At 53.0% G+C, this 26,683-nt stretch overlaps 3 protein-coding genes across 4 annotated transcripts in view; 1 reads left to right on the forward strand and 2 right to left on the reverse strand.

The window, feature by feature from the left end:
- Positions 1–8,649, reverse strand: part of TJP3 (tight junction protein 3) — a 62,010-nt gene extending 53,361 nt beyond the window's left edge. The window contains exon 1 of one of the 2 annotated variants that reach the window (XM_081895450.1): positions 8,511–8,649. The gene's annotated coding sequence lies outside the window, so the exon portion shown is untranslated. Of the gene's footprint in view, positions 1–560; positions 1,038–8,510 lie in introns of those variants that run through there. The other variant, XM_081895448.1, reaches the window with a different exon arrangement.
- GAMT (guanidinoacetate N-methyltransferase) overlaps positions 1–26,683 on the forward strand; it is a 230,483-nt gene that overhangs the window by 69,637 nt on the left and 134,163 nt on the right. The window lies entirely within an intron of this gene.
- The window catches only part of APC2 (APC regulator of WNT signaling pathway 2), a 56,193-nt gene continuing 43,101 nt past the window's right edge, over positions 13,592–26,683 (reverse strand). The window contains exons 12-15 of the mRNA XM_081895333.1: positions 25,590–25,667; positions 23,730–23,846; positions 21,503–21,717; positions 13,592–20,477 (exon numbers count right to left, since the gene is read on the reverse strand). Of these exons, the coding sequence (XP_081751459.1) occupies positions 14,939–20,477; positions 21,503–21,717; positions 23,730–23,846; positions 25,590–25,667 (5,949 nt within the window). The 3' untranslated portion in view covers positions 13,592–14,938. The remainder of the gene's footprint in view (positions 20,478–21,502; positions 21,718–23,729; positions 23,847–25,589; positions 25,668–26,683) is intronic.

A 26,683-nucleotide genomic window follows, 5' to 3' on the forward strand; every position in this document is an offset into this window, starting at 1 on the left:
TAAAGCTGCACATTTAAAGCACACCCCCCGGGGGGGAAATAATCTGGGGAACTGTAGCGTGCAGCTACACGCTACGGTTCCCAGGCTCCTGCCTCGAATGCAGCCCTTTCAACTAAACGCAGCTCGGGTTACACAATTCCCCCCCGCAACCGCCTTGCCAGAAAAAAAATAGAGAAAACAAGAATGTCGTTAAGCTGGGCAGACAAACCTCCTCGACTCCTGGCTCAGAGATAAGCCCGTATTTCTTTGCAGGCTGGAAGTAGGTCGTGAGGCGAAGGCTAACACATAACGCAAAATCTACTTGCCTGAAATCGTACGGCCATGGTGCTTAGAGCCAGCTTGGGCCAAACATCTTTGCCAGGTGGGAAACAGGTGTGCTCACCTGTCCGCAGCCCCGAAGAGATTTGCCCAGGCCCAACCGAAGGCAGGCTTCCAGAATATATATATTTATATTCCAGGTTTTCTCCCTCCCTGGCCTGTCGGCTCTGGTTTTCCTTCCTCTTCCGCACCCCGGGCCCCACCTCTTCCAGCGCACAGGTGTACCCTCCCCAAAGACACACCTAGATTCCAGGTGGAGCCAGAACTCTCCAGTTCCCTCGCCGGCTGGCAGAGGCCCCCAAGGAAATTCGCTCAGTGCAGAGAAACTTCAAAAACAGGGAATTCTCGGCTGCCTCTCGCAAAGAAAACATCTCCCAAGATCTGCCTCTGGCCGGCTCGCGACGGACCGGGGGTTTCCGATAACGACAAGGACATTGAGAAAGCAACAAAGGCTGAAATCCTATCCGGGGCTGGACACCGGAAGCGACCTTATCTGGAGTCGGCTCCCTCTCTCTGTGTGTTGTTGCCAGCACGGGCTGGCAGCTGCCGGCCAGGATTTTGGAGGTCTTCCCTCCCGCTGCCCAAGTCTCTCAGGGAATTGAGGCCGGGAGATTTTGTAGGATGGAGCTACAGAAATAAATAAGGCTGGACCGGGAGAGGCTGGCTGCTGTCGGGCTGGACTGCTGCAATGCTCTCTTTGCGGGGCTTCCCTTCCGCTCGATAGGGCAGGACGCTGCAGCACGATTGCCGAGGGCAATCCTAGAATTGTAGAGGGGAAAGGGACCCCGGAAGTCATCTTGTCCTACCCCTTGCAATGCAGGAATGTGCACGTGGACTTGGGTCTAAGAGTGTACCCCCCAACTTGGGGCCCTCTATGCGTCTCGGACTACAATGCCCATCGTCCACTGCTAGCTTAGCGGTGGACGATGGGCGTTGTAGTCTGAAAGCTGGAAACCGGTCGGCTGGGGGGGGGGTTATTGTTTTGTTTGTTATTGTGCTATGTATTTTTGTGTGTTTTATATTGCAAGCCTACCCAGACATGCGGAACGTAGGCGTGTGCTTTTTCATCCGCTTATTAGCTTATCATCGATTTTATTTTCTGAACGTTTTATGCTTGTTTTTTAATATATAGTTCCCCTGCTTTATTCTTCTTTGAGGTTCAGTTGCAATCAAGCAGAATAGAACCATTGCAAAACAAAAGAATAAAATAAATTTAAAAAACACGTCGACTTGGGTCTAAGAGTGTAGCCCACAACTTGGTGCCCTCTACGGCGTCTCGGACTACAATGCCCATCGTCCACTGCTAGCTTAGCGGTGGACGATGGGCATTGTAGTCCGAAAGCTGGAAACCTGTCAGCTGGGGGGGGGCTATTGTTTTGTTTGTTATTATGCTGTGTATTTTTGCGTGTTTTATATTGCAAACCGCCTTGTGGATCCTCGGATGAAGGGTGTATAGAAAAGTTATTATCAATAATAATAAATTCCAAAACCTGTGCCAGCGGGGGCTTATGTGATAATAATAATAATAATAATAATTTTTTATTTGTACCCCGCCCATCTGGCTGGGTTTCCCCAGCCACTCTGGGTGGCTTCCAACAAAGATGAAAAATACACTAAAATGTCACATATTAAAAACTTCCCTGAACAGGGCTGCCTTCAGATGTCTTCTGAATGTCAGGTAGTTGTTTATCGCTTTGACATCTGATGGGAGGGCATTCCACAGGGTGGGCGCCACCACCAAGAAGGCCCTCTGCCTGGTTCCCTGTAACTTGGCCTCTCGCAGTGAGGGAAGGCCCTCGGAGCTGGACCTCAGTGTCCGGGCAGAACGATGGGGTAAGAGACACTGCTTCAGATATACTGGACCGAGGCCGTTTAGGGCTTTCAAGGTCAGCACCAACACTTTGAATTGTGCTCGGAAACTTACTGGGAGCCAATGTAGGTTTTTCAAGACCGGTGTTATACGGTCTCGGCAGCCGCTCCCAGTCACCAGTCTATCTGCCGCATTCTGGATTAGTTGTAGTTTCCGGGTCACCTTCAAAGGTAGCCCCACGGAGAGCGCATTGCAGTAGTCCAAGCGGGAGATAACCTGAGCATGCACCACTCTGTCAAGACAGTCCGCAGGCAGATAGGGTCTCAGCCTACGTACCAGATGGAGCTGGTAAACAGCTGCCCTGGATACAGATTTGACCTGTGCCTCCATGGACAGCGGTGAGTCCAAAATGACCCCCAGGCTGCGCACCTGGTCCTTCAGGGGCACAGTTACCCCATTCAGGACCAGGGAATCCTCCACACCTGCCTGCCTCCTGTCCCCCAAAAACAGTATTTCTGTCTTGTCAGGATTCAACCTCAATCTGTTAGCCGTCATCCATCCTCCAACCGCCTCCAGACACTCACACAGGGCCTTCACTGGTTCTGATTTAAAAGAGAGGTAGAGCTGTGAGTTATAGGAGCAGGTAAACAGTGGCTCCATGCAGCAGTTTTAGTCTCATAAGCCTGAAAATCCAGGGTTTACCTTTGCCCCTCAATCTATCCCTCTTTCCCTATCTACCTTTGCCCAGTCGCATTCCACTTCTCTCAGTGGCAAATATTGACAGGCGGCTGTGAAAGGGGAAATCTAGATTATTTGAGGTTAGCGTACTCAAACAGACACAAAGACCGGTGGTTGGTCAACAGCGGACCGGGGCAGGTGGGTTAGGAAAATCCCACAGGATTTTACAAATCCATTTCTCGGAGCTCAGAATTGCAGCTAGATCGTAAACAAAGGACTGGCTCAGAAATTGACCCCTTTGGCTTAACCTCTTAGGCTCCGCTGCCTTTATTTCAACTCTGGCGGTAGCGTCCCTCTCCATTTACAGATTTGCAAGGTCCTCGGGGCAGAGATCTTAAAAAGCCAGCTCTCCGGATGGTGACAGCAGCCACAAAATTGAAAGACGCCTGCTTCTTGAGAGAAAAGCAATGACAAACCTAGACAGCATCCTAAAAAGCAGAGACATCACCTTGCCGACAAAGGTCCGTATAGTCAAAGCTCTGGTTTTCCCAGTAGTGATGTATGGAAGTGAGAGCTGGACCTAAAAGAAGGCTAATCACCGAAGAATTGATGCTTTTGAATTGTGGTGCTGGAGGAGACTCTTGAGAGTCCCATGGACTGCAAGAAGATCAAACCGATCCATTCGGAAGGAAATCAGCCCTGAGTGCTCACTGGAAGGACAGATCCTGAAGCTGAGGCTCCAAGACTTTGGCCACGTCATGAGAAGAGAAGACTCCCTGGAAAAGACCCTGATGTTGGGAAAGATGGAGGGCACAAGGAGAAGGGGACGACAGAGGACGAGATGGTGGGACAGTGTTCTTGAAGCTACAAACATGAGTTTGACCAAACTGCAGGAGGCAGTGGAAGACAGGAGGGCCTGGCGTGCTCTGGTCCAGGGGGTCACGAAGAGGCGGACACGACTCAACAACAACAGGCCGCACAGGAAGGTTTGAGGGTTTTGGCGTTTTAATATTTTGTTGGAAGCCACCCAGAGTGGCTGGGGCAACCCAGTCAGATGTCCGGCGTATAAATAGTAAGAATTATCCCCAGGACCTGAAGCCGATCGTCTATATTGCAAAGAGCTTTTTTCAAAACTGCAGCGAAAGTAGAGGGGGTGGACCATCCATTCAGCACCCCCTCGTTAAAAACCTGAAATCTGTTTACAGACGAATGAGAGGCCTTTCGTGGGCTATTTAAAAATATCTATATGAAATCATAACTGTTTATGTCTGCTACGACCACAGCCAGGAGGATATACGCTCAGAAATTGAAAGACTCTTATTCCATTGGCAAAGCTTACAGGAGCAATAAGGAACCAAGAGGGGAAAACTTTATAAAAGACTGGGGGAAATTTGTGGATTATTTGAAATGCTATTGTACAGTACACATGTAAGTATATTAGCAGGATTAACTTAAACAAAACAGTTAAAATTAATGTTTAAAGACAGCAACAACAACAACAATTTATTTATACCCAGCCCATCGGCCTGGATTGCTCCCAAATCTCTGGGCGGTTTCCAACCCAAATAAAAACATTAACAGTAAAAACCTGATCCAATATAAAGAGTCACAGTAACTTTCAAATAAACAACTCATCTCAAACAAAGCAACATTCAACAATCCATCAGAACCTAATAGTAAACGTTAAAATTAAATACTGTATCAGCCGCTAATAATTAAACAGTTTACAGTTTAGACTGTAATCGATGAAAGATACGGTAACTATTAATCGGAGTAGTGGAAGAGATACAATGTAAGAAACTGCAAAAGAAGTCAAAATATATATATAAATTTGTTGGGAAAGATTGGGTTGTCTTTATGTCAAAAGTATTACATTGGAAAAGTGAAAAATAAAATTTATGATAAAAATACAGTGGTACCTCGGGTTAAGTACTTAATTCGTTCCAGAGGTCCGTTCTTAACCCGAAACTGTTCTTAACCTGAAGCACCACTTTAGCTAATGGAGCCTCCTGCTGCCGCTGCATGATTTCTGTTCTCATCCTGAAGCAAAGTTCTTAACCTGAAGCACTATTTCTGGGTTAGCGGGGTCTGTAACCTGAAGCGTATGTAACCTGAAGCGTATGTAACCCAAGGTACCACTTTATATGAAATCAGGGGTCAGATTTGAGATACGAGGTGGCTTAGTTTGGTCAGAATCAAGTACAGTGGTACCTCGGACGTCGAACGGAATCCGTTCCAGAAGTCCGTTCGACTTCCAAAACGTTCGGAAACCAAGGCGCAGCTTCCGATTGGCAGGAAGCTCCTGCAGCCAATCAGAAGCCGCGACGGACGTTCGGCTTCCAAAAGAACGTTCGCAAACTGGAACACTCACTTCCGGGTTTGTGGCGTTTGGGAGCCAAAACGTTCTGACTCAGAAGACGTTCAGAATCCAAGGTACGGCTGGTACACTTCCACTGTTAATGCTAAATACATGACGTTTGGTAAGCGAGCCACCATAGCCACTAGAGGGCTGTGAAAATTTGTGTCCTCAGTTTCTTAGACACTTACTATCTGAAACCCAAGGAGCAGATGGGTTGACAAATCTGAAATCAATTGACATTTTTTCCAGCTCTTCTGCCCAACTACAGACAGTGGGTCCGTTGGCAGACCAACTCCGTGTTGCACGGTTATAAATGAAAGAGGCTGATTTCAATATGAAGCTGCCTTATGTTGAGTTATTCATCATGACTGGCAAACTAAGGCCCAGGGGCCGGATCCGGCCCAATCGCCTTCTAAATCCGGCCCGCGGACGGTCCGGGAATTAGCATGTTTTTACATGTGAAATAGGGATGCAGGTGGCGCTGTGGGTTAAACCACAGAGCCTAGGACTTGCCGATCAGAAGGTCGGCGGTTCAAATCCCCGCGATAATGGGGTGAGCTCCCGTTGCTCGGTCCCTGCTCCTGCCAACCTAGCAGTTCGAAAGCACATCAAAGTGCAAGTAGATAAATAGGTACCGCTCTGGCGGGAAGGTAAACGGCGTTTCCGTGCACTGCTCTGGTTCGCCAGAAGCGGCTTAGTCCTGCTGTCCACATGACCCAGAAGCTGTCTGCGGACAAACACCGGCTCCCTCGGCCTATAGAGCGAGATGAGCGCCGCAACCCCCGAGTCGGCCACGACTGGACCTAATGGTCAGGGGTCCCTTTACCTTTACATGAGTAGAATGTGCCCTTTTATTTCAAATGCATCTCTGGGTTATTTGTGGGGCCTGCCTGGTGTTTCTACATGAGTAGAATGTGTGTTTTTATTTAAAATGCATCTCGGGGTTATTTGTGGGGCATAGGAAGTCGTTCATTATTTTTTTTCCAAAATATAGTCCGCCGTCCGCCCCCACAAGGTCTATGGGACAGTGGACCAGCCCCCTGCTGAAAAAGTTTGCTGACCGACCCCTGCAGGGTCAATCTATGAGCGCTGTCTTACTACTGTCCCTGAATGGCAGTGGATGGGGGCAATTTTCAGAACAACCCTTCTCTACCACTGAGCTGTGATCCTTGTTAGAATGGCTGTGTTGGGGCATTACTAGGAGTAGAGGAAAACACCCCCAAAACAGCAGCAACAAACACTTTTTATTTATCTGATATGTTTATGGTTTAAATGGATTACATCCAGCATTAATTCAACTCACAGAATACATGAACGGGTCTCAGTTAGCCACACATGCCCCTTCATTTCAGTGGGTCTACTTTGAGTACACAGGTGGCACTGTGGGTAAACCACAGAGCCTAGGACTTGACAATCAGAAGGTCAGCGGATCGAATCCCAGTGATTGGGTGAGCTCCCGTTGCTCGGTCCCTGCTCCTGCCAACCTAGCAGTTCGAAAGCACATCAAAGTGCAAGTAGATAAATAGGTACCACTCTGGCGGGAACGTAAACGGCGTTTCCGCACACTGCTCTGGTTCGCCAGAAGCGGCTTAGTCCTGCTGGCCACGTGACCCGGAAGCTGTACGCCGGCTCCCCCGGCCAGTAAAGCGAGATGAGCGCCGCAACCCCAGAGTCGGTCACGACTGGACCTAATGGTCAGGGGTCCCTTTACCTTTACCTTTTTACTTTGAGTATGGCTCAGCTTGGATGCAACGGTTCTGCTTTGAGTAATAACTTCATTTGATTCAGCCTTATATTTACTGTGGAAAGCTTTCGAGGGGGCGATCGCCGCAAATAATAATAATAATAATAATTTATTATTTATATCCCGCCCATCTGGCTTGGCCTCCCCAGCCACTCTGGGCGGCTTCCATAAAAACCAAAAATACAGTAAAATATCACACGTTAAAAACTTCCCTGAACAGGGCTGCCTTAAGATGTCTTCTGAATGTCAGATAGTTGTTTATCGCTTTGACATCTGCTGGAAGGGCGTTCCACAGGGTGGGCGCCACCACCGAGAAGGCCCTCTGCCTGGTTCCCTGTAGCTTCGCTTCTCGCAATGAGGGAACCGCCAGAAGGCCCTCGGCGCTGGACCTCAGCGTCCGGGCAGAATGATGGGGGTGGAGACGCTCCTTCAGGTATACTGGACCGAGGCCGTTTAGGGCTTTAAAGGTCAGCACCAACACAAAATCCCGGTCATTTGCTTACACACGGGAAAATGTGATATATATCTTGAGTTTCTCAGATATTAAACGAGGGGGGAGAACCAATGATATGCAACCCTCAGCTGCTTGCAGGCGACTAAAAGTAGGACAGAAATGTAATACAAAAATACAAGGGGATGCACATAAAGTATACCTCTGTTAAGTTTCCAGAGAAGCGAAGTTTCTCATAAAGGCCACAAAGATTTTATAATGCAGCCATACATTTAACTGAATTGCCTTCGGGCCTTTGCTTGGGCACGAAGGAGAGGCAAGGTGTGTCTTGAAATAACAACAAGGATGAAGAAATTCGTGCGACTCAGCAGAAGCCTATCCCTGCCTACTCAGGAGTCAGCCCCACTGGGCCCAATAGGGCTTCTCGCTGACTCCCAGGTAAGTGAGGCTTGCCGGCGGCCGGGTGACTTTAAATGAGGTCTACTTCGCCTCTGGCTGGCTGGGCGCTTTAGGCAAAGATCCACGGTTGAAGAAACACATTTGCGAATTTAAAAAGGGAGAGAGGGCTGAGAAGGAGGGGAGGAATCGAAAACAGGAGCCACGTGCAGGAAACCAGGAAGTCGCCTTTGCTACGCACACACCTTTCCCACCGCCGGATAGGGTTTGCCTTCCCTGTAAGTGCTACTCAGAGTAAACCCAGCGAAAGTCATGGGCCCCACGCTTCCCCATGCACCCCAGCGCGTCTAGGAACTTTGTTGGAGGCAAGTCCGGACAGGAAACTCGCGCTCCGCTACTCGGGAGTAAGTCCCGAGTAGGGGGACGCCTACGCTCCGAGGTACCAGAACGAACGCACTCAAAAAACACAACACAACACTTGCAAGAGACTCAGTTCACCTGTAGGGCCCTTTGGTGGATCGGGGCGTGGAGCGAGCGCCGGGATCGGGGCCTTGGGAAGCAATCCCGGGGTGGGGGCTCTCTTCCTTTCCGAAGTGGGGGGGGGGGCGCAAACAGCGTCCCCTCCCCATTCAGCCACCTGAGCTCTCCAAAGAAGGCGTGCGCCCAGGGCGCAAAGACGCTTTCTGGAGAGGTAGATTTGGGTAGGGAGGTGGGGCGCACCCTGCTGCCTCCCCCCGCGCGCCCCAACACTAACCTGCCGGGCTGGGGGGCTCCTCAGCGACGGCTCTGGGGCGCAGGAGCCCCAAAGAAGCGCGGGGCGATCCGGAGCGCAGACTTTCCTCCTCCTCGCCTCTTGTTTCTTTCCTTCCTTCCTCCAAGCCGGGCGGGCAGGTGTGTTGCCTTTTGCCCAGGAATGCGGCAGAGCCGCTTGCCTTTAACCCCTTCCGTTCAGGCCCAGGGAGAGCGCCAAGCCTCGTTAAAAGGAGTCCGGCCGCTGTTCCATCTATAGCTCCGTATTGCCTGCACGGACTGGCAGCGTCATTCGTGGGGGTTTACAGCCGAGGGAGAAAAGCAATGACAAACCTAGACAGCATCTTAAAAAGTAGAGACATCACCTTGCCAACAAAAGTCCGTATAGTCAAAGCTATGGTTTTCCCAGTAGTGATGTATGGAAGTGAGAGCTGGACCATAAAGAAAGCTGATCACCGAAGAATGGATGCTTTTGAATTCTGGTGCTGGAGGAGACTCTTGAGAGTCCCATGGACTGCAAGAAGATCCAACCTCTCCATTTGGAAGGAAATCAGCCCTGAGTGCTCACTGGAAGGACAGATCCTGAAGCTGAGGCTCCAAGACTTTGGCCACCTCATGAGAAGAGAAGACTCCCTGGAAAAGACCCTGATGTTGGGGAAGATGGAGGGCGCAAGGAGAAGGGGACGACGGAGGACAAGATGGTGGGACAGTGTTCTCGAAGCGACCAGCATGAGTTTGACCAAACTGCGGGAGGCAGTGGAAGACAGGAGGGCCTGGCGTGCTCTGGTCCAGGGGGTCACGAAGAGGCGGACACAACTAAACAACACAGCCGAGGGAGGCTCCTAGACCTGCCTGGAGAAGCCCGCTGGAGATTGATCCTTTTTTTTGCCTGCGGATCAGATGCAAAGAATTCCATTCCCTATGGAATCAAAATTGTCTGGCGGGAAGGGACCTCCAAAGGTCAACTACTCCAACCCCGTACAATGCAGGAATCTTCACTAGATCATCCAGGACAGATAGCCATCCAACCTCTGCAAGGAAGAAGAGACCACCACCTCCCGAGGGAGACCGATCTACAGTCCAGCAGCTCTTCCTGATGTCCTTCCCGTTAAAACAAAATAAGTTTCTAGTCCACATGGTTATAAATGATAGGCTGCTTTCAATAAGAAGCTGTCTTATGTTGAGTCAGGCCGTTAATCCACCCTCCTCTGACCGGCCGTGGCTTTCCAAGTTTTCAGGATGGAGGCAATTTCTTTCTGCATGCCAAGCACCTGAGCTGTGACCCTTGTCAAAACGGCTGTGTTGGGGCATTACTAGGAGTAGAGGAAAACACCCCCAAAACAATAGCAATAAAGGCTGTTTATTTATCTGATATTTTAATGGTTTTAATAGATTGCTTCCAGCATTAATTCAACTCACAGAATAATGAATGGACCTCAGTTAGCCACACACATCCATTCATTTCAGTGGGTCTACTTTGAGTCTTGGGGTGCGGGTGGTGCTGTGGGTTAAACCACAGAGCCTAGGGCTTGCCAATCAGAAGGTCGGCGGTTCAAATCCCCACAATGGGGTGAGCTCCCGTTGCTCGGTCCCTGCTCCTGCCAACCTAGCACACCAGTGCAAGTAGATAAATAGGTACTGCTCCGGCGGGAAGGTAAACGGCCTTTCCTTGCGCTGCTCTGCTTCACCAGGAGCAGCTTAGTCCTGCTGGCCACATGACCCAGAAGCTGTCTGCGGACAAACGCTGGCTCCCTCGGCCAATAAAGCAAGATGAGCGCTGCAACCCCAGAGTTGGTACCGACTGGACCTAATGGTCAGGGGTCCCTTTACCCTTTACCTTACTTTGAGTCTGGCTCAGCTTGGATACAACAGTTCTGCTCTGAGTAATAAGTCCTATATATTTTCAGTCCTATATTTACAGTTTTCGTTGCTTTTCTAAAAATCGAACATTTATACTGTTTTATTGCAAGACGCTTAGAGATTGGTTTGCTTGTTTATTAAGCTGTACGTAAATCTGGTTGATTAAAAATAAGTAAATGCCAGTACCTGCTCCGAAGCAAACACGGTTCAGCTCAAAAGACACAAGAAGTCAGGTTGGGAGCAGGGAGGTTCTGACATTGGAACCTGCTCTGAGAAAGTTCATGTTTGCATAATAAAGGCGTAGGACAAAAGTGCCAAAAAAATAAACATATAAATCATTTTTTTATGGGGCAGAAGTAAAGTCTCACTGAATATGGTGGAATTTACTCTTTCAGTGTACCGTATATATATACTTCTCCGACTGACTTTCTTTTGGAACTTTATAGTTAGGCTGAGAGTGAATGACCGGTGCCAATTTGAACCCTGGTCTCTCCCAGGGAAGCGATAGCTGGCAAACTGCCTTTTGTGTCAGAATTTCTGCCCTTTTTTAATTTTTATTTGTGATTTTCAGTTTGGTGCTGGAGGAGACTCTTGAGAGTCCCATGGACTGCAAGAAGATCCAACCTCTCCATTCGGAAGGAAATCAGCCCTGAGTGCTCACTGGAAGGACAGATCCTGAAGCTGAGGCTCCAAGACTTTGGCCACCTCATGAGAAGAGAAGACTCCCTGGGAAAGACCCTGATGTTGGGAAAGATGGAGGGCACAAGGAGAAGGGGAGGACGGAGGACGAGATGCTGGGACAGTGTTCTTGAAGCTACCAGCATGAGTTTGACCAAACTGCGGGAGGCAGTGGAAGACAGGCGGGCCTGGCGTGCTCTGGTCCAGGGGGTCACCAAGAGGCAGACACGGCTAAACAGCAACAACCCCTGACCATTAGGTCCAGTCATGGCCGACCCTGGGGTTGCGGCGCTCATCTCGCTTTATTGGCCAAGAGAGCCGGCGTACACCTTCCGGGTCATGTGGCCAGCAGGACTAAGCTGCTTCTGGCGAACCAGAGCAGCGCACGGAAATGCCGTTTACCTTCCCGCCGGAGCGGTACCTATTTATCTACTTGCACTTTGACGTGCTTTCGAACTGCTAGATGGGCAGGAGCAGGGACCGAGCAATGGGAGCTCACCCCGTCATTGCGGGGATTCGAACTGCCGACCTTCTGATCGGCAAGTCCTAAGCTCTGTGGTTTAACCCACAGCGCCACCTGCGTCCCTGTGTGAAAGGTGGGAGGGGGGGTGTTAAATGCCACCCTTTGCAGAATGTAAATTATGGGGATGAGCTGGAATACCTGTTAAGGTCCCCTTCCCTATTAGAAATTCTAGGAATCTGGAGTCCCAGAAGGGGCTTCCTTTGCAGATATAGGGTCTCATACCTTTGCAAAATAAATCCGCCTTTGTTAAGTAAAAAGCAAACAGGTGAGGGCAATGTGTTCCCATGGGAACTAATGGCTGGGGAGGGGGAAAGGCCTTTTGTTCGGTTTGCCTTTCCACTGCCCCCAACCCATAATAAATTCTGTTATCTGTGGGAGTCAGCTTTCCCCTCTCCGGCCATTTCGGAGTCTGATTTCTATCCTCCCTAACCATTGGTCATGTGGGTGGCGCTGTGGGTTAAACCACAGAGCCTAGGACTTGCCGATCAGAAGGTCGGCGGTTCGAATCCCCGCAATGACGGGGTGAGCTCCTGTTGCTCGGTCACTTCTCCTGCTAACCTAGCAGTTTGAAAGCATACCAGCACAAGTAGATAAATAGGTACCGCTCCGGCGGGAAGGTAAACGGCCTTTTTGTGTGCTGCTCTGGTTCGCCAGAAGCGGCTTAGTCATGCTGGCCACATGACCCAGAAACTGTACGCCAGCTCCCTCGGCCCATAGAGCGAGGTGAGCGCCACAACCCCAGAGTTGGTCACGACTGGACCTAATGGTCAGGGGTCCCTTTACCTTAACCATTGGTCATGCTGGCTAGGACGGGCTGGCGAACAGCTAACAGGATTCTCCTCCCATTCTTTTCCAAATGCAGGAGCAGTGATTAGAGTGTCGACTTGGGAGATCAGGGTTCAAATCTTGCCACTCTGACACGGATCTTGCTGGGTGGCCTTCGTCTGGTCAGCTGGCCCACCCAGTCTTGTGTACACTGACTGGCAGCAGCAGAGCTCTGGAGTTTCAGGCAGGGGGTTGAAACTGGGTCCTTTGCTATCGAGGGTCTGGAAACCGAGCCGGATGAGGAACGGTTGAAGGAGCTGGGGATGTTTAGCCTGGGAAAGAGGCGATACCTGAGGGCCACCTTCCAATATCTGAAGGGCCGTCCCATGGAAGCTTGTTTCCTCCTGCTCCGGAGGGTAGGACTCGAACCCGTGGCTTCAAGTGGCGAGGAAGGACATTCCGACTCAACATCAGGAGGAATTTTCTGGCAGTCAGAGGGGGTTGGACTCGGGTTCCCCTCAAACTCTGCAGCCCTCTGATGCTGAGTTGTTGCCCTTTCCTTAGAAAGGAAGCAAGTTTCTAGTCCTCAAGTTTCCGTGTAAAGGCATATTAAGCGTCTAAGCCACACACCCACCCATCTTGATCAGTGTTACTCACACTGGCTGGCAGCAGCTGGGGTTTTGCTCTCTCCCTACCCGGAGATAGCAAATATTGCAGCAGGGAACTTTTGCAGCCAGAGCGCATGCTCTACCTCTGAGGTGAGCCGGGCTGATGAGGGGGGAGTGGCCTGGAGGAAAGGGGGAGTGGCCTGGAGGAAAGGGGGAGTGGCCTGGTGGAAAGGAGCATGACCTGGAAGAAGTGGGAGTGGCTGGAGGAAAGGGGAGTGGCCTGGGGAAAAGGGAGTGGCCTGGAGGAAAGGGGAGTGGCCTGGGGAAAAGGGAGTGGCCTGGAGGAAAGGGGAGTGGCCTGGAGGAAAGGGGAGTGGCTTGGAGGAAAGGGGAGTGGTCTGGAAGAAGTGGCCGTGACTGGATGAAAGGGGTGTGGCCTGGAGGAAAGGGGCGTGGCTGATGAGATGTAGCCGGGGGGGGGCATGGAAGGGCCAGGTAGGGAGAACTAGAGGGGGCCACTTTTCGACCTTGGAGCTTATTTCCACCCCACCCCACCCCCCACTCTGCCACGTAAAAATTCGTCACCCACCCACCCCTTATCCTTTCTCCCCTCCCCTTGCTTAAACATCTCCCCCACCCCAAATAAACCAAATAAACTCTCTCGTTTTTTCCGTTTTTAATTCAATCGGTATTAGTGCCCATAACACAGGAGACTAAAAGTGGAGTCCTAGACAGGGCGACTCGGACGTAAGCCCCACTGAGTCCAATGGATGCTCACCTCCAGGTAAGCAGGTGCACAGGATCGCGGCCTAATACATGCAACCGAGAGTTGAGGTTAAGGCTCTCTCTGTCCCCTAACCCCCTTCGCTTTGTCTCCCCGCCATAGGATTTGGCCTGTCCCGTTCAGGGCGAGTTCACTCGCGACGGGTGTCCCACACAGCAGGGGGGAGCGGCGATTCTTGCATTGCGGGGGGTTAGTCTAGATGCCTCTTCGGGTCCCTTTCCAATGCTACAAGGTCTGTGATGCGTCAGACGTCGCTGGAGCCCAGCTCCCATCGCCCCTGCCGCCCCGGCTATCAGGGATGATGGGAGATGTGGTCCAGGCAACATCCCTGGCCAATAATAATAATAATAATAATAATAATTTTATTATTTATATGCCTCCCATCTGATTCTTAAAGTTTGTGTCTGTGGTTTCCAGGAACGCAGAGGAGGACAGGAGGCACACCGCCCCCAAGGTGGCTTGGTGGAACTGTGGAACGGGCAAAGGAGGACTAATCCGTTTGGCGATGTTATCCGTCCATCGAAAAAAAAGTCGCGGGCGAAATAAGTCTTGTGTAAGCCAAGCCAGAAGCGCCTCTTGACCACGTTGCTTGCGAAGGGCGATCGGAAGTGTTCAGAACGGAGCGTGTCTGTATAAGGCGGGGATACGAATTCGGCAAGGGGTGCTCGTGAGGGAACGGTGAGGTATTCTTCCCAAAGTTGACCCCGGTCTCATAATCCAAGCAGGAAGGGTGTGTTTTCCTGCGGGAGAACACCATATTTAATTCTCAACGGGGCGAAGTTTTTTCCCCCGACGGTGGGGGAGAATCGCTCACCCTCATCCCCACAGATTGGGTGGCTGGGCCCCGATCTACCTCGTAGCACCACCACCGACAGCCACGTTGACCCCGAAGCATGAGGTGGGCTTTGGGCATCTCTTGGTGCATTAAGAAGTCTGAGAAGCCGTTTCGAAAGGGAGGAAGGATTAGGTGGGCATGAAAGGAATCTCTCCCCAGCGATCGGCCCAAGAAACAGCTCCCCCAGTCCTGTGTCAATATGGAATCACAAGCTCTCAGATCCCTCCTCGCTTTGCAAAGAAGCAAGGCGGAGGAGTTAGCAGGCAGTGACAAAGTCTTCCTTAATTTTTTAATAGAAAACAAAACAAACGAAAGATAAGCAAACGGAGACAAGCTTCTGTGTTCGTACAGAGGTGCAGCGTCCACGTCCGGTGTCTGCTCAGACCTGCACTTTTTGGATCTGTTTGTCGTTGTCCGCGGGCTCCGCCATGGGGCTGGGCGTGTAGTTGAACGGGGTCACCCGGGCAGCCCGGCTCGGGGAGCTGTGCCTGCTTGGGGGGAAGTTCCCGAGGGAACTGACGGGCGCTTCGTGCGTGAAGGTGATGGGCCCCGCGGGGGCCCTGCCTGGATTGGGACCGCCTGCGTCTCCTGCTTCTGAAGGGAACGTGAGATGCGCAGCCTTGTTCTCCATCGTCGGAGAGGTGCTGGAGTTGGTTTTGGCGGCGGAGAAGTCTTCCGTCTGCACGACGGCGTCGCTGGTCTTCCGCAGGGCCTGGGGGGCCTCTTCCTCCTCTAAGGTGCTGACCAGCGGCAGGGCCGTGGGAGGGAGGGTGGTCTTCAGGATGTGAGGAATGTCCTCGTCTCGGATGCGCTTCCATGTCCCCCTGACCATCGCCTGCTGTGCCTCTTCGGCCTGCTTTTCCGGCGCTCCTAGAGGAGGCACCACGGGGAGTTTGGGCTCCTCGTTGCTTTTGTTCTTCGTGGACTCTTGGCAACCGGGAGTGGCCGGGCTGCCCGTCCTCTTGACAACGTTGATCTGAGGCGACGAGGAGTACCGTTTGAATGGCTCTGGCAGGCCGTTGCCCGTTTTGATCGGGAGCCTGCAGGGGCTTTCTGAGCTGGTCCGCCTGGGAGGCCTCATGCCTGCCGGGACCCCGTGGCCTGACAGAGGCCCCCGTGAGACGACGGGCCGCTGCATCAGCCTCCCGGACTTGTCCGCCTTGAGCTCGTCGCAGCGGGAGGAGCAGAGGAAGACGGGCGGCAGGCCGGGGCGGCCTCTCCGAGGCGAAGCGGCTGGGGAGAGCGTCGAGTTCGGCTGCGGCGATGAAAGCTCGGCCCGGTGTCTCATGAGCAGGCCGGACGACTCCTTGATGAACGTCAGCTGCCTCAGGAAGCCGGAGCGGTCTGACTCACTGGCGGCGGACCTCGCGGAGGACATGCGGACCAGGTTGAGGTGGCTGCTTTGCAGGGCGGCCTTCCCGCTGGTCTGGGGCCTTGTCCCTCTGCCTCTCCCCACCTGCTCCTCCAAGGTAGGCATGGCACTCCTGGCCGGCAGTGTTTTCTTCACCGGCTTCTGCATGAAGGGGATACGGACGGGAGATTTCTGGGTCTTGTGTTGTTTGGGCACGGGAGACTTCTGCACCGGCTTGGGGTTCTGGCTGGGAGATGTGGCATTCCCGTTTGCCTTCCCAGCTTCTCGAGTCGGTATCTGCCGGCTGGGTGGCTGTGAAGGGGACGTCAGCTTCTTCTGGTTGGGCTGAGACGGCGTGGACGTCCGGGACGACCCCGAGGAAGGGGCTTTCGTCATCCGGGCCGGCGGAGTCGCGCTGCGTTTCGGCAAGGTGAGGTCCACCATCTCTGAGATCTTCCCTGGCCTGTGGAGGCTCCGAGATCTCTGCTGGTTCAGGCTGAGGTTCTTTACAGGTGCTTCCTGCTTCACTGGGGGTCCTGCCTTCTTCGGGGCGGCTCTGGGGCTCTGTGCCGGCGAGTCCTTCGCCACATTTGGCATGTAGATCACCGTCCGGCCTCGGAAGACCACCGGCAAGTTGCTGAGCGGCTTCTGCTGAACGTTCTTCTCCGCCCGACTGTTCTGGGCCCTGGCACCTCCTGTGGCGACCTTCTTGCCATCCTGGAACGCCCTTGGAAGGTCTTTCTTCTCCACGTGACGGCCGGGGACCTGTCTGCCTGCCTTCTTCTCCTTCCTCTCCAGAGACAGCTGCAGCGTGGATCCCGACGAGAGGCCGGACATGAAAGAGAGAATGGAGTCCGATTCCGAGGACGGGTCGCGGGCAAAGGAGGAGGCCGCCTGGTGCAGCCAGGTGACAATTGAGTTGGCCCCTTCCTGGATTGCTTTCCAGTCGACACTGTCCAGGTCTGAGCCCCTTTCGGAGGCGGCTTCGTCCGGTGTGGCCTCTGGCTTCCGCTCGTTGGCCTTCCTCCCCTTCCTCTCCTTCTCGCCCTGCTTCCTTTTCCCCGAGTGCCTCCTCCTCTTGGCCGCGGCCGACCCGACCCCCTTGGGTAGCAGGTTGTCGTCTGAGTCGCAGCTGAGGGAGCTCCCTGAGCTGCCCCTCCGCTTGGACAGCGCTGCCCGCATCTCCTGCCGCCGGCTCAAGGCCAGCTTGGCTCGGCCGTACAGCTGCCCCCTCCCTTCTGCGTGGCACAGCTCCATGTCACTCAGGGAACTCAGGGAGGAGCTGAGGGAATAGCATGGGGGTGTCTCGTCTGCAATGAGGTTGCTGCGCAGCTTGGCAGCCATCTTGGTTTTCGGCGGCGGCTGCCTGGAAGCAAACTCGGCCTCTTTCTTGACCCAAGCTTCCTTTCTTTGGCTTTTGCCGGGCGCTCCGGCCTTCCTCCTGGGCGAACGTCTCACCCCGAGTTCCGCCAAGTCATCTGAGTCGTTCTCGTAGAAGCAATAGACAGCCTCTTCGGTCGGTGTGGTGTGGCAGAGCGACTGGAAGACCATGTCGCTGCTGCCGTTCTCCTGAGGGGCGTCTTTCCTGCAACGGCTGCCTTCCGAGCTGGCCCGCAGGCTGCCCTGCCTCACGAGCGTCAACTCCAGGTTTCTGAGGGGGACGTGTCCTCGCTTGGACTCGGCCGACTGGGCCCGGCCTGTGCGGAGCGGGCTGGTGTGGCTTGAGCCCGTGTTGTGCTTGTACGCGGACGCCACCCGGGTTGGTGTGGAATGGCTGGAGGTTATCCTTCCGGCCCGGAAGCCTCCCACCTCACCCTGGGCCGCCTCCATCTTGAGGCCTAATCCACGTGGGCCCAGAGCTTCCCTCCTCCTCCCGGAGCACCGCCTCAAGTCCACCTCCTCCTTCGTCGGGTACTGGAGCGTCTCGTCGCTCAGGGAAGCCGCGCTGGAGAAGTTGACCGGAGTCCCTTCAGCCGAGTCGGTGAAGGAATCCTCATCGCCGATGTAGTCTTTGCTGGGCCTCGTGGCGGCCGCCGAACGCCTGTGCTTGGGGAGACCCAGGTGAGAACTGGCGGGGACCAGCATATAAACTGGGACATGCACTGGCTTCTTGGTTTGAGGGTTCAGAACCTGGCCCGGAAACCCGGAGACGAGAGACGTCCGCACTTTCCGGAAGCGCGACGGCATGGCCGAATTGATGCACTCCTTCAAGATCTCGATGTCTTCGTCGGAGGTCAGCTCCAGGCGCTCTGGCTTCCTCTGGCTCTCGGTGGCCCTCTCTTGCTCGTGCGCTGCAAAGCCCAGGCCGCCGCTCCTCTCGGGGAAAGGGGCCATCAGCTTCAACTCCACGTCTTTCTGTACGTAGTGTTCGTGGAGAGGAAGAGCGCTCAAGCTGGAGGCGCAGGAGAAGTTCTCGTTGGGTTTCTCCACCGTGAAGTAGACCATGGAGTCGAGGTCTTGGGGCACCTGGAACCGCTCCTTGAAGTCCGTGATCTCCATGAACTTCTTGACGTTGTTCTCCCACTGGATGTTGAACTGGCTCGCCTCCTTCTCCGGCTGACCGCTGAGCTCGAACAGGGGTGTTTTGCTGCGGCTGGGGGGCATGGTCTGCCCGGGACTATCGGGCAGCTCGCTGGGACTGATGGTGCCACTGATCATCTCGCTGCAGGGCTCGCTTTGGATGGAACTGGCGATGGACGGACTCTCAAAACTGCCCAGCGAACTGACCGAGCTGCAGCGGCTCATCACCAGCGGGGTCTCCTGTATGTAGTTCTCGGAGGAGCTGGACGGCGTCAAGTCCTCCGGCCGGCAGGGCGAAGCTCCGCGGAGGAAGACCTTCTCCTTCTTGGGGAAAGGGATGGCGATGGGCTGTGAGGCCGCCGGGACAGCCTCCGCTTGCCCTCCCTTCTGCGCCTCCTCCATCTCGGCCACCTCTTCCACCTCGATGATCTCCAGCGAGGAGTCGCTGTCCGTCTCGTTCTCGCTGTGGCTCTGCCCGTCCAGGATGTTGTCGGCCGAGGAAAGCGAAGACAACGAGCTGCAACGAGAGAAGCAGATCGGTGTGTCTTCCACCGAGTACTTCTGCAGCTGTTCTTGCCCCGCGGGGGCCGGGGGCCGAGCAGGAAGCTTCTCGGGAATCTTGCTCAGGTTTTCAATCGACTTCAGCGACAAACTGGGGTAGAAGGGACCGGCTCCTTGCGGCCCAGCCGTTTCGGGCACTGAGCTACCGTCCCCAATGCTCTCCACCAGGGGGACACGTTGGTAGGACGGCGAGAGCTTAATCGTGTGGACTTTGGGGTCTGCGTTTAGCTCATTGCTCGGAACTTTCGCCTGGGGTTCTGGCTCCTTCTCGGCAATCGCGGAGTCAGCTTTCGGGATCTTCCCGGAGTTTTCCGGCTTTTCTGCCACCTCTCCTGTCCCGTGACGTTTCTTTCCCAGCACCTCCGCCTTCTCTGGCCTGTTGCTCAAGATGTTTTTCAGGTCCAGGCGGCTGGGCCGCTTCTGATAGCGATGCAGTTCATCTTTAAAATCCAAGAAGGATGTTCCGGTGCACGGCTTCATGTGCTCCTTGGTGCAGTAACCGTCGCTGGTGCTCCCGCTGTTGAGGCTGTCGTTGGAGAGGCTGGTGTAGGCCGTCTTCAGCCGCAGGAGGGTGTGGGCGCGGCACAGGCCTTCCCGCTTGGTGAAGCCGCTGGCGTCCGACAGCCGGCATGGCGAGCACGACTGGGCGCGGGCCTCATGCACCTCTTCCAGCCCCAGTTGCCAATCCAAGCAGTGGTCCTCAGAGCTGAGGCTGAAGCTGTCGTCCGACGATGTGTGCAGGACGGAGATGTCCTCCACCAGCTTGTCGATCTTGGCCACGGCGGTGGAGATTTTGTTGGCCAGCTTCTCGGCCGCCGCGGAGACGTCCTCATCCGGGCGGAGCAGCGAAGGGGCGACCTGGGCACCTTCCGCCGGCCGGCTCCCGTCCTTCTCGGGCTCAGGGCACCTCCGCGGGGCGCCGGCTCGCGGCAACGCCTGCCCTTGGAGGAAGGAGGAGTTCAGGAACATGGAGAGAACAGAGGCGTTCCCAGTTTCAGAGGCGTTGGGGCCCTCGTCGTCGTCAAAGCACCCCGAATCGGAGGCATAGTCTTTTACCAAACTCTCCATGTGCCTTATGGGCTTTTTGGAGTTCTGCGTCTTCAAAGTCTGCTTCTCCAGGCTATCAAAGGCCTCGGCCAGGTGTTTCGTGTCCAGTTCGGCTTCCAGCGCCTTCTGCTTCCTCATATAAAGCGATGGCATACAGGACCCCGGCGAGATGACCAAAGCGTCTTTGTATTTCGGGGGGCGGTTGGCCAAGAGGTTCCGCAAGGCTGCCGCGCTGCCCATGGCGATCATCTTGTGCTTGGAGTGCACGAGGTTTCGGAGCATGCTGACGGCGCCCAGGTCCCACAGGAGCTCCTGGTCTTTGGGGCTGCGAGCCGAGAGGTTCCAGAGGGTCCCGCAGGCGTTGCTGACGATGGTCAGGCTGTGTGACTTGAGGTGCTGCAAGAGGGTCTGCAGGCAGCTGTGGTCTCTCAGGACTTGCCTGGAAAACAGTCGGATGGGGAATAAATTAAAAACAACAGTGGCATGGACCTGCTTTGCTTAACAGTGGTCCCTTGGTTCTCAAACTTAGTCCATTCCAAAACCAAAGCGTTCCAAAACCAAGGCATGCTTTCCCATAGAAAGCAATGCAAAACGGATTACTCCGTTCCAGACTTTTAAAAACAACCGCTAAAACAGCAATTTAACGTGAATTTTGATCTCTAATGAGACCATAAAAGGAAAGCGATAAACAATGTAAAGGTAAAGGGACCCCTGACCATTAGGTCCAGTCGTGGCCGACTCTGGGGTTGCAGAGCTCATCTCGCTTTACTGGCCGAGGGAGCCGGAGTACAGCTTCCAGGTCATGTGGCCAGCAGGACTAAGCCGCTTCTGGAGAACCAGAGCAGCGCACGGAAATGCCATTTACCTTCCTGCCAGAGCGGTACCTATTGATCTACTTGCACTTTGACATGCTTTCGAACTGCTAGGTTGGCAGGAACTGGGACCGAGCAACTGGAGCTCACTCCGTCGTGGGGATTCAAACTGCCGACCTTCTGATTGGCAAGTCCTAGGCTCTGTGGTTTAACCCACAGCGCCACCCGCTGTACAATGTACTGCACTATAAAATAAACAAGACAGCATTGTAGATGATAAAAATTAAAATCAAGCTTTTTTCTTAGCTGCATAAAAACACAGCTTGCGATCAGTGCAAGCACCCCGGAAACAATAGCCAACAGTTCCATCGGACGTTCTGCTTCCGAAAAATGTCCACTTACTTCCGGGTTTTCGGCGTTTGAGAACCAAGGTACCACTGTACTCAAACACCTTGTGTCCCAAACCTGGAAGTGAGTGTTCTGGTTTCCGAACGTTTTTCGGAAGCCGAACATCCGATGCGGCTGTCAGCTATTGTTTCCGGGGCGCCTGCACCAATCAGAAGCTGAGCCTTGGTTTTTGAACGTTTCGGAAGTCGGAGGGAGGGAGATGCGCCCAGTGGCGGCCGAGAAACAGAGGGAAAGACTCACTGACCTGTATTCTTCCTTGGTAGCGACAAGGCTGGATACATTCCTCAGGATTCCTCCTCCGCTCTCAATGATGGCCAGTGAGTTGCTTTGGCATTTATAGGTGAGGGTGCTGACCAGGAAGCCCAGGGCCCCATCCACCAGACAGATGGCGGCTTTGTTTTCCGTACTGTGAGCCGAAAGATTCCACAGCGCACTAAGGATACTTTTTAGGGTCGATTCCTAGCACAGAACAGCAGAGAGACAGAGGCAATGAGGCCGTGTTCGCCCCTGGCGTTCTTATTACAGTGGTACCTCGGGTTACATACGCTTCAGGTTACATACGCTTCAGGTTACAGAACCCAGGAATAGTGCTTCAGGTCAAGAACTTTGCTTCAGGATGAGAACAGAAATCGTGCTTCAGCGGCAGCAGGAGGCCCCATTAGCTAAAGTGGTGTTTCAGGTTAAGAACAGTTTCAGGTTAAGAACGGACCTCTGGAACGAATTAAGTACTTAACCCGAGGTACCACTGTATTATTATTATTTTGTGCCTTTTAATTCTTTTTTTATTTTACATATTTTTATTGATTTTTCTAACGTGTCATTTCCAACAATCATTTAACATAAATTCTTATCTTATCCAATATTTTGGGCTTCCATCAACAACCTCTGAAGATTTTCCATTCTTTATCACTTATTCTGCATTTCTTAATTTCTCTATTACAGTCTTGTTACATTCGGTTCAGGTTATGTTCTTTGAGGATACGTCCCGCGGCGACCTGGAAGTGACGGAACCAGAGGTACCACTGTACTTCTAATTATCATTAACTAATAATTCTTTTTGTAATCTTCCTTGCGATATTTCACATAATCCTCCTTACAGAACTTCTTGCAGTCCTACTAGCCATAGCTGTCAACTTAGAGATTTGAAAATAAGGGACCAGCAGCCTCAAAAATAAGGGATCAGCAGCCAAAATAAGGGATTTTCCAAGCACAGGTAGGTTCAACTTCTGAGCCCCTCCGAGCCAAAGGCAGAAAGCCCAACCAGCAGCCAAAAGAAAGCCTCAAGCGGTGGTTTCCACAGCACAGCAACCCGGCAAAGGGGATGCAGCAAGGGAAACCACCGTCACCTCTCCGCTGGGAAGCGCTGAGCAAAGGCGAGTCCCCAGGCAACGCGGCCGATTTGATGGGTACAAGGCATGCAAGCTCCACCCCCCAGTCGTTCTTAGACTCCTTATTGGGTGAGCAACGCAGCCAAGCGACACAGTTGGAGCCTCCCTCCTCCCTGGCCGGCAGCGAGGGAGGGAGAGGAGCTGCTTCCTTTGAAACCCAGGAAATTTAAGAGACATCATCAATAAGGGATAGCAGTGGGACACGGCGCTGGGATAAGGGTCTTTCCCTCCAAGTAAGGGACAGTTGACAGCTATGCTACTAGCGTAATCTGTTTATTACAATTGCTTTTTAGATAGTTCAAATGTTTACTCCAGTCTTCTAAGAATCTCTGGTCCCAAAGGTTTTGAACCCTTCCTGTTATGTGTTCGCCCCAGGTGTTTGGGGCACTATGAGACCACTTTAAATCAAACGTTGGCTTCTCTCCCAGAGGATCACGTGAGCAGTGAACCGCCCTGAGACCTTCGGAGTGGTAACCTCGGAAGTCGGACGGAATCCGTTCTGGAAGTCCGTTCGTCTTCCAAAACGTTCTGAAACCAAGACGCGGCTTCCGATTGGCTGCAGGTTGTCCGAGAGAGTGGAAGGCCATTGCCGCATTTGCCCCAATGAGATTCCACCATTGACAGACAACGGACCGCCAAGACCACATAACACTGGTCCTGAAAGACCTCCATTGGCTCCCAGAACGTTTCTGAGCAAAAATCAAAGTGTTGGTGCTGACCTTGAAAGCCCTAAACAGCCCAGTATACCTGAAGGAGCGTCTCCGCTCCAGACACCGGGGTCCAGCTCTGAGGGCCTTCTCGCGGTTCCCTCCCTGCGAGAAGTGAAGCTACAGGGAACCAGGCAAAGGGACTTCTCGGTGGTGGCACCCTCCCTTCATTTGTCAAGGAAATCAACAACTATCTGACTTTTTGGAGACATCTGAAGGCAGCCCTGTTTAGGGAAGCTTTTAATGTTTGATGGATTACTGCGTTTTTAATATCCTGTTGGAAGCCGCCTAGAGTGGCTGGGGAAACCCAGCCAGATGGGCGGGGTATAAATAATAAATTATTATTATTATTATTATTAGCCGCTTCCCGGCTCACCTTGTTGGCCCGCAAGGCGCACTGCATCAGACCCGTGACACTGCCGACTTCCCTCAACACCTTCTTGCTGTTCATGTCGGCCCGCCAGGAGAGATTGCGGAGGATGCTGGAGACCACCTGAGAGGAGGAGGAGGAAGAAGAAGAAGAAGAAGAAGAAGAAGAAGAAGAAGAGGAGGAGGAGGAGGAGGAGGAGGAGTTTGGATTTGATATCCCGCTTTATCACTACCCGAAGGAGTCTCAAAGCAGCTAACATTCTCCTTTCCCTTCCTCCCCCACAACAAACACTCTGTGAGGTGAGTGGGGCTGAGAGACTTCAGAGAAGTGTGACTGGCCCAAGGTCACCCAGCAGCTGCAGGTGGAGGAGCGGAGACGCGAACCCGGTTCCCCTGATTACGAGACTGTGGATTACTGATCTCGGAAGGGCACTGGGTTCAAATGACGGTAGCCAGTGGCTTTAGAAGGCTGTGGTGTGTGTGCGTGTGACTTGGCTAAACTCAGAGGGGTTTGCTGATCCAGGACTACACTTTGGAACTCCCTGCCAATGGACACCAGGCTTCCCTGGGCTCTTTTCGGCACCTGCTAAAAACATCTCCATTCGGAGAAGCCTATCCAGGTGTATAGAATGTGTTTTAATCTGGGTTTTAGGTTACCGTTTTGTTTTGTTTTTTAAAAAAGGTTTTCAGTGGTTGTAAAGGGAATTGGGGTTGCTTGTGTGTAAGTGGCCGCTGCTCTTGGCAACATTCTCTGGCTAAACTTTTCCCTGGGCTGAACAGCACTTTCTCCGTGGCTGTCAGTCACTGGCAGAATCCGTCAGTGGGCGTTTCCTGAACTTCTTCCAGCATAAAAGCTCTTTGACACCAAGTCGCCGCCTAGCCTCCCTGCGCGGAAGTTTTCTGCGCAGAGTGGGTGTGGCCGGCGGAGGTCCTGGGCTCTCCCCGCTGGTCTCTGTGGAAGAGTCTTGGAGCCATCTCTCCGACGTCCTTCCCGGCTCTCTTTTCTTCCTGGTGTCACGCTGATCTCCTTCCTCCGAGGAAGTGTTCCCTCTCTCCCGGCTGGGCCCTTCTCCGGCATCGCTAGGGAGCCTTACCTCCACTCTTGGCTCCGATGGCAGTTCCCTGACAGTGGTGGTTTTCAGCTGGGTTTTTTTTTTGCTGATAATTTCATCGCTTTATTCTTTGTGTCGTCATTTTGCCTTCACATCTGGGCAACATAGAAATCTTGTGCGATATATATATATATACACACACACACACACACACACACACATACAAACCAATGTGGGAATGTGGAGAACTTAACTGAAGGTGAGTGGAGGGGGAGGGGACAAAAATGGGGAGAAAGTGAAATCGACAGATACGCTCATTCCTCACTGTGCACCGACCCCTCTCGCTCTCCAGGCTTCAGACGGCTATCCGCCGTCTGGAGAGGGGCACCAGGTTGGTGACATCTGAGAGGAAGTGTGTGGAAGTCTTCTGCCAAAGTGTGGAAGTCTTCTGCCGAAGTCTGAGGAAGTGTGGAAGTCTTTTGTGAAAGTGTGTGGAAGTCTTCGGCCAAAGTGTGTGGAAGTATGTGGAAGTCTTCTGCAGAAGTGTCAAAGTCTGTGGAAGTGTGGAAGTCTCTTGCGGAAGTGTGTGGAAGTCTGCTGCAGAAGTCTTCTATAGAAGTGTGGAAGTCTTTTGTGAAAGTGTGTGGAAGTCTTTTGCCAAAGTGTGTGGAAGTCTTCTTCTGAAGTCTGAGCAAGTGTGGAAGTCTTTTGTGAAAGCATGTGGAAGTCTGCACAGAACTGTGTGAAAATCGGCTAGGGAAGCTTGCTGTGGGCAGATGCAGATCACCCCCCCCTTGCCTTTGAGCTATCCTTACCTGGTGGAGCTCTTCACTTTCAGACGCCAACTGCGCCACAATGGCCTGCATACATCTCTGGCGGGAGCACAACGTCGCCTGGGTGGGGCAAAATGAGAAACAAGGGAGGAGAGGTGGGGAGAAGGGTCATCATCTGAGAAACTGCTGCAGTCTTCCATCAAAACCAGCTCACCCCTTTTGCCTTCAAATGTTCCTCATTTCTGCGATGTGCCCATAAACACTGGTCTGGTGGCTCCCCAACCTATTTTTTTGGGGGGTGTTCCCCTTTGCTTCCACAAACTCATCCCCAGTGCTCCTCTACGCATTGTAGAAAGCATTGTTCAGCGGTTTGCTGGACCGACTACAGAAAATCATAAATTCAAAACATCTAGTACGCCGGCTGAGAAGCTCCCTGCCCACAGACTGTCCCTCCAGAGTGGTCCGTGCTCTGGTTATCTCCCACTTGGACTACTGCCATGCGCTCTCCGTGGGGCTGCCTTTGAAGGTGACCCAGAAACTACAACTAATCCAGAATGCGGCAGCCAGACTGGGGACTGGAAGCGGCCGTCAAGACCATATAACACCCTTCCTGAAATACTGGACGTTTCCAAGCACAATTCAAAGTGTTGGGGCTGACCTTGAAAGCCCTAAACGGCCCAGTATCCCTGAAGGAGCGTCTCCACCCCCTTCATTCTACCTGGACACTGAGATCCAGCTCCGAAGGCCTTCTGGCGGTTCCCTCCCTGCGAGAAGCGAGGTTACAGGAAACCAGGCACAGGGCCTTCTCGGTGGTGGCACCCTCCCTGTGGAACGCCCTCCCGTCAGATGTCAAGGAAATCAACAACTATCTGACTTTTAGAAGACATCTGAAGGCAGCCCTGTTTAGGGAAGTTTTTAACATTTGACGTTTTATCGTGTTTTTAATATTCTTTTGGGAGCCGCCCAGAGTGGCCGGGGACGTCCAGGCAGATGGGCGGGGCGTATAAAGAATACATTATGATGATTGTTATGTTTTCAAAGTCCGATTGGGACCTACAACTCTGGCGCTGCCCCACGGAACCCGTATAGATGCTTCGCTCGCACTCAGCCTTTCTCCTGAACCGGTTGCAGGCGCC

The sequence above is a fragment of the Podarcis melisellensis genome, assembly GCF_964234715.1.
Source record: "Podarcis melisellensis genome assembly, chromosome: 18".
Taxonomy (NCBI): Eukaryota; Metazoa; Chordata; class Lepidosauria; order Squamata; family Lacertidae; genus Podarcis; species Podarcis melisellensis.